Source organism: Mobula birostris, chromosome 1 (genome assembly GCF_030028105.1).
Source record: "Mobula birostris isolate sMobBir1 chromosome 1, sMobBir1.hap1, whole genome shotgun sequence".
Taxonomy (NCBI): domain Eukaryota; kingdom Metazoa; phylum Chordata; class Chondrichthyes; order Myliobatiformes; family Myliobatidae; genus Mobula; species Mobula birostris.
In genome coordinates, this window is record NC_092370.1 from 163,202,765 (window position 1) to 163,215,812 (window position 13,048).

The 13,048-nt window shown below is 42.0% G+C and overlaps 1 protein-coding gene across 6 annotated transcripts in view; it reads left to right on the forward strand.

Annotated features, from left to right (window-relative positions):
- The window catches only part of pacs2 (phosphofurin acidic cluster sorting protein 2), a 303,100-nt gene that overhangs the window by 146,454 nt on the left and 143,598 nt on the right, over window positions 1–13,048 (forward strand). Inside the window, exon 1 of one of the 6 annotated variants that reach the window (XM_072265328.1) lies at window positions 2,351–2,426. The exons of 4 other annotated variants lie outside the window; for them this stretch is intronic. Coding sequence is in view for 1 of the 2 variants with exons in the window: in XM_072265316.1 (XP_072121417.1) it covers window positions 12,629–12,648 (20 nt within the window). In the remaining variant the exon portion in view is untranslated. Of the gene's footprint in view, window positions 1–2,350; window positions 2,427–12,607; window positions 12,649–13,048 lie in introns of those variants that run through there. One more of the 6 variants, XM_072265316.1, reaches the window with a different exon arrangement.

The following is a 13,048-nucleotide window of genomic DNA, read 5'->3' on the forward strand; positions in this document are numbered from 1 at the left end:
ACACTAAAGAAAGGATGAGATTGTGTGGGGAGTACAGAGGGGATTCACCAGGATGTTGCCTGGATTGAAATATTTAGTTATTGGGAGCAATTGCATAAGGCTGGGCTTGCTTTCCCTGCGGTGAAGGAGGCCATGGGTGACCTGATAGGAGATTATGAAAAGCAGAGATGGGGTAGATAGTGGGAATACCAAACATAAGGTACAGATTTAAGGTGAGACTGAGAGAGTTTTATAGGGGATCAGAAGGGGAAGGTAAGTTTTTTTTAAAACACAGGTTGATATCTGGAATGTGCTGTTAGAGTAGGAGCTAGAATCAGATACATTGACAAATGCTTAATTAGGGAAGGCTTCAAAGAATATGGTCCAGATGTGTACAAATGTGATTAATGTGGACAGGCAAAAAGGTGGATGGAAGGGCTTTTTTCTGTTCTGTAGGACTTTAACACACTAACTTCCTGGCTTAGATGCACTGTACCTTCGTTTCATTGGATCAAAGTCATTGAAATCTGAGTACTTAGACCACAAAGACTACATTGGTTCAAGAAGACAGCCCATCCTTCCTTGCTGGTCTTCATATCAAGTAAGTTAACATGGGCGTAATAAGTTTGTGTTGAAAATGTTAAGCAGGAGGTAGGTATTGGAGGAGAAATTATTTGATGAGTGCTGTTGGGGAACTAAATCAGAAAAAAAACAGCTGGCTTGTTTCTGAAAGAAATTTGGGACATAAAACATGATTCAACAGAAATCTGAGAGATTCCGGCCCAAATCTAAAGTAGGATATATGATCAATGAATTTAAACGGAACTGTTCAAAATGCATTTGAGTAGACTATAATTTTATTTCTAGTTGGCTTATGTATTGTTTCTCGTTACAAATATGATTACTTAGTAGGAAATTAGAAATCTCAATTCCAATTTGGCTTGCGGCTTTTTGAGTATCTGAATTGAGATGAGTTTTCATTCTGGGTTTAGTAGAATCATTTTTATCATAAGGTTATGATTTGTTTCTATATGTTGAACAAGTATGCATAAATTGGTGATAATGTAGAATTTCAGGGCGAAGTGTGGTGGTGGAGGTACATTGAAAGCTATTTGAGTAGAAGTTAGTAACCAGTTCAGAATAAATGCACAGTAAAGAGCATCTGATGTGTGTGGAACTCTGGAATTTGTGCCATTGCAAAGCTTCTTTGCTAGGTGAGGAAACAATCTTAAATTAGTATATCATCTTTTGCAGTTTTTAAGATGTTCTATAGCAGTCTACAGCCAATAATGTGCCTTTTAAGTGTTTTCATTGTTATATTAGAAATTCACTGATTCCCAGTACTTCCACAAATGCTGCATGATTTTGATTTAATATTCCTTTATGGCACAGTGGAGATTTGGACTGTCCTTAGCTCAGTTGCAGCTGTAAATGTTTACTCATCAACATCTCAGCCAGGCAGACTCCAGTCAGTGTAGTGCTACCCACTGCCCCACCCCAGTCATTTATTATGGCTGCAAATTCCTCTGACCCAAGGATTTCTTGCTGCTTGCTTTTTTTATTGCACCTATTATGATGTTGTAGATGAAGGCAAGAGTAGAATAGGGTATAGCAGCATTTAAGTTTGAAAATGGAGGTGAGTTCTGATTTCTGGAATATTATATTCTGGAATATTTCTGGAGTTAGATATGGCCCTTGTGAGTTAGATATGGCCCTTGTGGCTACGGGGGTCAGGGGGTATGGAGGGAAGGCTGGGGCGGGGTTCTGAGTTGGATGATCAGCCATGATCATAATAAATGGCGGTGCAGGCTCGAAGGGCCGAATGGCCTACTCCTGCACCTATTTTCTATGTTTCTATAACACTTCTATATTGCTGTCTTGAACAAGTTTCATGGATTTACTTAAAAGTTTTCTAGAAAACATTTTCATTGAAATCAGGAATAAATCATGGTTTTACAATCATACCTTAATGCTTTACATTAAATGTCTAATATGGCATCTGCTGCTAATTCAAACATTTTCACTTGGCTCTCACTTGTGGTGAAACTATGACTACAAACAATGATTTCTTATTTTCATCTTTTAAATTAAATTAACATGCAAGTCTGTATTGATATGTTGGTGCAGGGTGTCATGGACATTCATTTAAAACAAGAATGATACTGAGAAGGAGAGATGATGGTACGTGCTGTTTTCGGTCAGGTTCTGCTGCAGTTGATGACTGGAAAATGTTCATTGGAAGTGTGACGCAGCCTAGACTGGATACTTTACATTTTGAATAGTAGGTCTGTGGGTCACGACTTCGCTGCTTGTTGGCATAGAAACTGGGCGTAGTGTTGTCACGGCTGCTCAACTCTTATGTTGTGTTTACTACTGAACTTGGCTCATGCTTGTACAGGACAATGTGAAGTCATTTCTGAACCTCGTATGCTGTTTTGAGGCTACAGGCAAGAATTTCTAATAGCATTGTTGCCACTTATTTATTCTTACTTAACGTGTGGACTGTCAATGCTAAACTGATTCCACAACCTATGGACTTACTTTCAAGGACTGTACAACTCATGTTCTCACTATTATTTATTATATATTTATTATTATTATTTTTCGTAAATGCACTGGCTGTCTTTTACCCATTGATTGTTTGCCCGTCTTTGTAGTTTTTCACTGATTCCGTTGTGTTCCCGAAAATGAATCTTTTTGGTATTATGGTGACGTTTACTTACTTTGGTAATAAATTTACTTTAAGCTTTGAGCATCTGATAGAACATGGATGTGAGTTAGCAGAGCAGACAAATGTGTTAAAAAGGTAGTACAATGTAAATGTGTAACATTCTGTAACACAGCTGAGAGTAGAGGGATGTGATGATGAGGGGAGATGGTAATGTACATTAATTCTTTGATGTAGTAATATATTTAAAAAAATACATGGGTTACTTCACTTTGTAAATAGGGGAATTCAATACAGAGGCAATGAAGCTTTAGAATCAATCACTAGTTAGGGCTTAGCTGCTGTACGCTGTTTGATGCTGGGTGTCACATTTCAGAATGGATATTATGACGTTGGAGTATACAGAAAGTTTGCCAGAATAATATCTGGCATTAAGGAGTTAATTGTGGGAAGTTTGCAGAATCTGGGAAAGTTCTTTTGAGCAGCAAAAGCTCAAATTTTGGGGACTTTGATGGAGTTAGTACAAAAGAATGTGACTTGTCTGGGTATACCTTTTTAACAAAGAGAATAATTCCAAGTTGCCTCACAGGAAGCCAGAGGTGGGAATATCAGGATAGAGAACTAAAAAGTTCAGTCAAAAAGAAGGAGGAGGAGTGTGAATAGGTAGGGAGATTATGGAAGGGATTCCAAAGGAATTGGCACCTGAAGTATATCTGCCAGTGTGATTTTACTTGGACTTTTTGATTAAACCCAGATTTTGAGGAATTCTGTTATCTGAGATGCTTTTAAGGTTAGAGGATAGAGTGTGAGGAATGCATGATTACATAGGGATTTTAAAATCCAGGCATTGCTCAGTCAGGAGCAAGCTCAGGTTTATTGGTGCAAATTAGGGTATGAAAGCTAAACTAAGAGCTCGAAATTAAAAGTAAATTTATTATCAATATGCTACCGTAATCCCAGTAAATAAAAGATGCACAGCAGTATTAATGAAAGTTTGCCCTGAATAGGACATAACAACCAAAGTGCAAAAGACAACAATGGTGCAAATACAAAGCAAGAGAAAATAAGTAAATAAATAAGCAATAATTGTTGAGCAAATGAGATGAAGAGCCCTTGAAAGTGAGTCCATAGGTTGTGGGAACAGTTCAGTGATGGGGTGAGTGAAATTGAGTGAAGTTACCTCCTCTGGTTCAAGAGCCTGGGTGGTTGAGGGGTACTGATTGTTCCTGAATCTGATGGTGCATGTCCTAAAGCTCCTGTACCTTCTTTCTGATGGCAGCAGCGAGCAGAACGTTTTGGATAATCTCAAGTTTACCAAGAGTACATCTAAGGAGATGACCAGGAGTTCATTGAAATAGGGAACACAAATGTAAATGAGCCTTTTGGCAGCAAATGGGCTGAGATAGGATTGGAGTTGGGCAAAGAAGAAGTCTTAGTGATGTCATGAATATCAAGTCTCAAGCTCATCTTGACTTCAAGCAGAGCCTTTGTGGATTGTCCTTTCTAGTTATGTTATCTTTCTCACCTCTCCTCATTGAGTGTTTCCTTATCCTTTCCCATTTTTGTTTGCAGAAATAGTCTTCAAATGATAATTTGGACAGTGAAGCTGATGGTTAGTGACCTGGTAGGATGGGGAGTTCTTCACAACTGGCAACAATGTAGGCTGATTTGGGCTGTGGGCAATGGTATTGTGCATTTGAAATAACACCTCTGTTAATTCCATGGTCTTTGATCGTGCACATTTAGCAAAGAAGATTTCCCACATGAGACGATAGATAATAGATTGTTTTAGAAATACATTTTAAAACACAATTGCAGGTATTTTGTAGCATGGCCAACAAGAATAAATTGCTGGTCCAATTAGTTGTCCAAATTAAAGAAAGCATTTGTAACAAGAATATCTTTATTCTCCCTTCTTTTCCAAAGTGCAACACTGGGTCTCTGGGGTAGATTTTCAAAGCCAGCCTATTATTTGTGTTTGATTGAATGGCACACTGAGTCACTGTTGAGCTGTGCTCACTGTCACTGTATGAATGCCTTTCTGTTGCACAAAGTGGAGAAGCATTCATTGTGTTGCTGTGACCAGCACGTGGTACCATTCAACATCAGCGGATGACAATATCCTTCATGCTTGTTTGGTGAAGAGTGCTATTGTTTTGTGACAATAGGGTCTTTTTGAATTTTATGACACTGTTTAAGTGGAACCTATTGGCATCTTTATCCTGTTTTCACTGCAGCTGCAGTTCTTGTAATCTTGTATTTTTTCTTAGTTTCTCAAATAATTTTGTTTACAGCATAGCAGTATTACATAAAAACAAGTGGACAAACTGAAATTTGAGGAGTAATTATTTTACATATTTTACCTCTCTATCACCACTTGTCCTTACTAATTCTTTTTAAAAAAGCACAAATTTATAGGAAAGTGATGAATCCAGAGTTTTTTTTAAAACACCATGAGCAGTATAAATCCTTGATAGTATAAATCAAGAGTGCATAATATACTCAAACTGTTTACAACTGACCTGCCCTCCATCTGCCACCCTCTGAACCTGAGTTCATACAAAAGTGTATTGCCCATGTTTCTCACTAAGCTGTTTTCACCTGCAATCCCAAAGCTCATTATTTGTTAGCTCCTACACCCCAAAGTCTCAATTGTTTCCGAATTATTCTTTTCCTTTGGACATACCCGTTCATCTAACATCCAACAGTCTTAAAATTCTTTGAAGGTCTCTTGTTCACTGGCTACTTTAATAGCACAGCTCTTTATCTCTCTTTTTTATTTTGCATTGCTCTCCTCCTGTGTTCCATTAAAACCTAACCCTTTCACTAAACTGCAAATACATTTTATGTCTGTCAAATTTTGTAAAGTTGACAATGAATGATCATAGCATATTTTAAATAATAATATCTGCTTTTTAATTGTGAATTGTTAATAATTTAAAGGTTCAAACAATACACTGCACTGTTCATGCATTTAAAATGTGACTCCTGGGGTAGAAGCTGTGTGCGTGCTCTACGCACATACCCAGCTGTCTTTCCTGAGTACCAGAATTCATGGTTCATTGAAGCTGTGTGGACAATATTTTGCCACTTGTTAGCTGTGTTGTGGGTGCATTCTCAGACACTTGCACCAATAGTATTGTAACGCTATCACCAGGGGTTTTATACAAACTTGTCTCATTAGCAATCTCTGCTAACAGGCACGTGACTGAGCAGTGAGAAGGTCACTTTCCATGAGCAACACATGTCTAGGGTCAGAACGATTTATGTTCAACCAAGGAGGAAAGTTCGGATGTTCCAATTAAGGAACATTGATTGTAGTGAATGCTGTGTAGATACTGCCCCATGTAAAGATATCGTTTGCCAGAAAAATAACAGATTGTACACTGGCATAAAATTGCAAAGGAAATGTATTTACCAATGTGTCAACTTTAACAAACAGTTAACAGAAAAAGGAAAGAAAAAGAAAAGCAGTCTAAATGTGCACATAACTGTTGGAGCTTATCTCTGGAGTAGTCGGGTGTATCAGCTTCCTCATGCTCTGAACCCACATTCTGCATGAAAGGCACCTGCCACAGTTCAAACTTCACTCGAAGACCATCTCAAACGAACTGGCTAATCAGGAGCATTGGCACTTCCTCCTTGGAACCATTCATAGAACATGGAATAGTACAGCACAGTACAGGCCCTTCGGCCCACAATGTTGTGCTGACCCTCAAACCCTGCCTCCCATATAAGCTCCCAACTTAAATTCCTCCATATACTTGTCTATCAGTCTCTTAAACTTCACTAGTGTATCTGCCTCCACTACTGACTCAGGCAGTGCATTCCACGCACCAACCACTCTCTGAGTAAAAAAACCTTCCTCTACTATCCCCCTTGAACTTCCCACCCCTTACCTTAAAGCCATGTCCTCTTGTATTGAGCAATGGTGCCCTGGGGAAGAGGTGCTGGCTATCCACTCCATCTATTCCTCTTATTATTCTGTACACCTCTATCATGTCTCCTCTCATCCTCCTTCTCTCCAAAGAGTAAAGCCCTAGCTCCCTTAATCTCTGATCATAATGCATACTCTCTAAACCAGGCAGCATCCTGGTACGTCTGCTCTGTACCCTTTCCAATGCTTCCACATCCTTCCTATAGTGAGGCGACCAGAACTGGACACAGTACTCCAAGTGTGGCCTAACCAGAGTTTTATAGAGCTGCATCATTACATCGCGACTCTTAAACTGTATCCCTCAACTTATGAAAGCTAACACCCCATAAGCTTTCTTAACTACCCTATCCACCTGTGAGGCAACTTCCAGGGATCTGTGGACATGTACCCCCAGATCCCTCTGCTCCTCCACACTACCAAGTATCCTGCCATTTACTTTGTACTCTGCCTTGGAGTTTGTCCTTCCAAAGTGTACCACCTCACACTTCTCCGGGTTGAACTCCATCTGCCACTTCTGAGCCCAGTTCTGCAACCTATCAGTGTCTCTCTGCAATCTTTGACAATCCTCTACACTATCTACAACACCACCAACCTTTGAGTCATCTGCAAACTTGCCAACCCACCCTTCTACCCCAACATCCAGGTCGTTAATAAAAATCACGAAAAGTAGAGGTTCCAGAACCGATGCTTGTGGGACACCACTAGTCATAATCCTCCAGTCTGAATGTACTCTCTCCACCACGATCCTCTGCCTTCTGCAGGCAAGCCAATTCTGATTCCACCTGGCCAAACTTCCCTGGATATCATGCCTTCTGACTTTCTGAATAAGCCTACCATGTGGAACCTTGTCAAATGCCTTACTAAAATCCATATAGATCACATCCACTGCACTACCCTCATCTATATGCCTGGTCACCTCCTCAAAGAACTCTATCAGGCTTGTTAGACATGATCTGCCCTTCACAAAGCCATGCTGACTGTCCCTGATCAGACCATGATTCTCTAAATGCCCCATAGATCTTACCTCTAAGAATCTTTTCCAACAGCTTTCGCACCACAGATGTAAGGCTCACTGGTCTATAATTACCCGGACTATCCCTACTACCTTTTTTGAACAAGGGGACAACATTCGCCTCCCTCCAATCCTCCAGTACCATTTCCGTGGAGAACGAGGATATAAAGATCCTAGCCAGAGGCTCAGCAATCTCTTCCCTCGCCTCGTGGAGCAGCCTGGGGAATATTCATTCAGGCCCCGGGGACTCATCCGTCCTAATATATTTTAACAACTCCAACACCTCCTCTCCCTTAATATCAACATGCTCCAGAACATCAACCTCATTCATATTGTCCTCACCATCATCAAGTTCCCTCTCATTGGTGAATACCGAAGAGAAGTATTCATTGAGGACCTCTCTCACTTCCACAGCCTCCAGGCACATCTTCCCACCTTTATCTCTAATCGGTCCTACCTTCACTCCTGTCATCCTTTTTTTCTTCACATAATTGAAGAATGCCTTGGGGTTTTCTTTTACCCTATTCGCCAAGGCCTTCTCATGCCCCCTTCTTGCTCTTCTCAGCCCCTTCTTAAGCTCCTTTCTTGCTTCCCTATATTCCTCAATAGATCCATCTGATCCTTGCTTCCTAAGCCTCATGTATGCTACCTTCTTCCACCTGACTAGATTTTCCAGCTCACTTGTCACCCATGGTTCCTTCACCCTACCATTCTTTATCTTCCTCACCGGGACAAATTTATCCCTAACATCCTGCAAGAGATCTGTAAACATCGACCACATGTCCATAGTACATTTCCCTGCAAAAACATCATCCCAATTCACACCCGCAAGTTCTAGCCTTATAGCCTCATAATTTGCCCTTCCCCAATTAAAAATTTTCCTGTCCTGTCTGATTCTATCCTTTTCCATGATAATGCTAAAGGCCAGGGAGCGGTGGTCACTGTCCCCCAGATGCTCACCCACTGAGAGATCTGTGACCTGACCCGGTTCGTTACCTAGTGCTAGAGCTAGTATGACATTCCCCCAGTCAGCCTGTCAACCTACTGCGACAGGAATCCGTCCTGGACACACTTAACAAACTCTGCTGCCCATCTAAACCCTTGGAACTAATCAGGTGCGAATCAGTATTAGGGAAGTTAAAGTCACCCATGATAACAACCCTGTTATTTTTGCACCTTTCCAAAATCTGCCTCCCAATCTGCTCCTCTGTATCTCTGCTGCTACCAGGGCGCCTATAGAATACTCCCAATAGTGTAACTGCTCCCTTCCTGCTCCTGACTTCCACCCATATTGACTCAAAAGTGGATCCTGCTACATTACCCACCCTTTCTGTAGCTGTAATAGTATCCCTGACCAATAATGCCACCCCTCCTCCCCTTTTTCTGCCCTCTCTATCCCTTTTAAAGCACTGAAATCCAGGAATATTGAGAATCCATTCCTGCCCTGGTGCCAGCCAAGTCTCTGTAATGGCCACTACATCATAATTCCATGTATGTATCTAAGCTCTCAGTTCATCACCTTTGTTCCTGATGCTTCTTGCATTGAGGTACACACCGTTTATTCTGCTTCTCTTTCCTCAAAACCTATCTATATGTTAGATCTGGCTTTACTCCATGCACTTCTTTCACTGCTCTATCGCTCTGGGTCTCATCCCCCTTGCAAATTAGTTTAAACCCTCCCGAACCATGCTGGCAAACCTACCTGCAAGGATATTAGTCCCCCTCGAGTTCAAGTGCAACCCATCCAATCTGTACAGGTCCCACCTTCCCCAGAAGAGATCCCAATGATCCAAAAATCTAAAACCCTGCCTCCTGCAGCAACTCCTCAGCCATGGATTCAGCTGCCATCTCCTCCAATTCTTACCATCACTATCATGTAGCACTGGCAGCAATCCTGAGAACGCCACCCTTGAGGTCCTGTTCTTCAGCCTTCTGCCTAGTTCCTGAAACTCACACTTCAGGACCTCATCCCTCTACCTGCCTCTGTCATTGGTCCCAACATGTATCACGACTTCTGGTTGCTTTCCCTCTTGTACCAGGATGTCGTGCACCTGGTCAGAGACATCCCGGACCCTGGCACCCAGGAGGCAACAAACCATGTGGGTGTCCTTCTCATGTCCACAAAATCTTCTGTCTGCTCCCCTGACTATAGAGTCTCCAATGACGACAGCTCTCCTCTTCTCCGTCCCACCCTTCTGCACCACCGGGTGAGACTCAGTGCCGGAGGCCCTGCCACCGTGGCTCACAGCTGGTCGGTCGTCCCCGCCAACAGTATCCACGATGGTAAGCTTTTTATTCAGGGGAATGACTACAGGGGTGCTCTGCACTACCTGTCTGCTCACCTTTGCTTTCCCCCCTCTGACTGTCACCCAACGATCTGCTTCCAACAGCCTAGGTGTGACTACCTCCCTGTAGCTCTCATCTATGACTGCCTCATTCTCCCTTATGAGTCGAAGGTCATCCAGCTGCTGCTCCAGATTCCTTACACGGTCTTCCAGATCGCCCAGCTGTATGCACTTCTGGCAGATGTGACTCTGCGGGGGAGGGGCGTTCCCCCAAGACTGCCACATCTCACATGAGAGGCACATCACCATCTGAGGAGGCATTTTAAAGACTAACTGCGAGCAAGCTTGTCCTCTGCCTTTTCTCGTCGAAGCCTCTGGAGTCAAAGCCTCAAAGCTCCACTCCTTCGCTGGCGCACTCACTCACTGGCTGCTTTTCATCTGCACAAGTTACTTCTTACAACAGGGTCTCTGCTTCAAGTGGCATTCTACGAGCATCTTCCCTTGTGCCTTGCTCCCAGCTTTTGCCAAAAGACCCCAAACCAGATTACTGTCCTTCAGAAATCGGATCCTGCCCAGCTCTCTCGAACCTTCCATTGCAACCCACTGGGTAAATGGTACCAAGACAAACCCAAGTGGCTGACACAACATTCCTAAGTGGGACAAAATGGCTTCTTTTCTTTAGCTGAAGCCAAAACGCTCTTTCTAACAAGACACACTGCTTTTAAAGAAAACTGCAAAAATAAAAATAAAAAATACCTTACAGCATAGTAGTAGAAATCTTAACCAGGGCATAACATTCTCCCTCCACCAAAAATAGTCATGCCCTCATGACTTTTGTAAGCCTTTGGAACTTATCAAACCATTATTAATATCTTAGTATTCAAATGAATTTTGTGATTTCAGGACCCACAATCCATTTGTAAATAGAAGTAATATATCTCACCATTGGGAATGACATGACACTGTTTCCCAGGTGCATCATATGCCAGTTTAGCTAGTGGTCTCCTGTCTCCCTGATACCTTCCTGTCTCATTTTCAACTTTTTTAGCCTCTGGCACTCCTTGTGGCTGTTCCTTTTTACTTGGGGATGTTTCCCCCTGTCTATCACTCGTACCTTCCAGCAACTCAGTTCCTCTTGCCCCCTGACTGAACTCAGCTTACCTCAGTTTAAGCAGGCGCTGCCAAACATCTTCAACCTCTGCTGGTGCTAACCGGTGAGGCCTCTCTCAGAAAGGGGTGTCCTCTGTCACTCTAGCTACTTCCCCAGGACATAACATGAGAGGTTTAAAATGAGTGTATCACTCAGTTCCTCATCTGTGCTAATTTTTCTGCTTAGGAGGAACTTGCACCTTCTCAAAAGCAGCTCTGAACACTGGGTGAATGGACAAAGTTTTCAAAAAAATTCTCTCTATTTTTCTCCTTACATGCTCCCAGGAGCATTCTCACAATAGGAGTATTTGTTTCCACAAGAACGGTAGCTTCACTTTTTTCAGCTGAATCTGGGCTGATCAACACTGGCATATCAATAGTCTCAGCTACTCTAACATCTGCTTCTGAAAATTCCAGTTTCAACGACAAGTAACCATCGTATGGGTAATCATCATCACTAAGCCCCCAAATCTCAAAGGCACTGACTGGCGTCAATGGTAAATGCATCAAATACCGGTTGTAAAAGGATCTGTAAAGTAACTTGAGAACCTGTGTCAAGTATGCCTCTAGCATAAATACCTTCAATCTGTATGGATACATTAGAGCTGGGTCCCACTAAACCTTCCCGAATAGTCTTATGCACTTTAGTATTTCCCTTGATACACTGATTGGAATGTATTCTCTCCAAGAGGCCAGCCCACTGCTTTACTGGGTTCCTTCCTAGTTTTGCTTCTTTTCTTCTCTCTTTAACCACTGACTTACTTTTTGAAGATTTTCCTATTCCTCACAGTTTCGCTAGAAATGTCCATCTTCTCCACAGTTGTAACAGAAAATACCAGTCAGCTCTCTAATCAAAAGACCCTTTACAGCAGTATTCCTCTGCTTAGTAAGTCCTACAGGTAGTTCGGGTTTTCCAATGGACGTGTCACGTTTAGCTGAAACATGAGCAGACATTCACCAAGTCAACTCAGCTCGAAGGTTTTTCACCTCGTTCCTCAAAAGGCAGCAAGGGTCACCTTAGCAACAGAGGCTACCACTGAAGACATTACTTGGCTTTTGGAAACATTCCACTCCTCAATCATATTTTCCTCCTCTCTAACTTCTCTGAGTAACTCAGTAAAAGATGGAGGAGGACGCATTTTGCGGGTCACTTGAATACGTAGAGCAATCATATCTTGTGACAGTGCGCCCTTCACAACTTGCTCTACCCTTAAGCAATTTCTCTCAGACACTTGAATGCCCCTTTTGTGGCACAAACAATGCAGCAGCTTCTCTAACCTGAAAAGGTAGGCAGACGGCTTCTCTCCTTCCTCCTGGAATCTATGCTGGAACTTCTTCATAAGATCAGCTGAACTTTCAGCAGTGCCAAAAGCATCTTCTAGGGCTTGCATGTAGTTAGCTAACATGGGTTTTCTGCCTTTAGGAACCTCACTATATCAGCCACTGGACCCTCTAAACTCTCTACTGGTCTCGATTAATTCATATTATCTGAGCACTGCCATTCATCCAGTAATTGAGATGCCTGCTCAGCCCAAGCCTTTTATTCTTCTTCTCCATCAGGTGTGGGCTTGACTCCAGAGAACACTTACGAACGTACGATGGCCTTGGTTCTCCACAGGTACACTTTGGCATTTATGAACCTGTGACGTAATAGCTGAAGGACTTACAGTTGTGCTAGAATGTTTGCAAACTCTGTAGAATTTTCTCTATTTCTGCATAAATATGACCTAAAATGTGATCAGATCTTCATGTAAGTCGTAAAACTAGATAAAGAGAACCCAATTAAATAAATAATACAAAAATATTATACTTATTCATTTATTTATTGAGAAAAATGATCCAATATTACATGTACTTGTTGGAAAAAGTATGTGAACCTTTGCTTTCAGTAACTGCCCTTGTACAGCAATAACTTCAACCAAACATTTCTGGTAACTGTTGATCAGTCCTGCACACCGGCTTGGATGAATATTTTTCCTTACAAAACTGCTTCAACTGTGGGATGTTGGTGGGCTTCT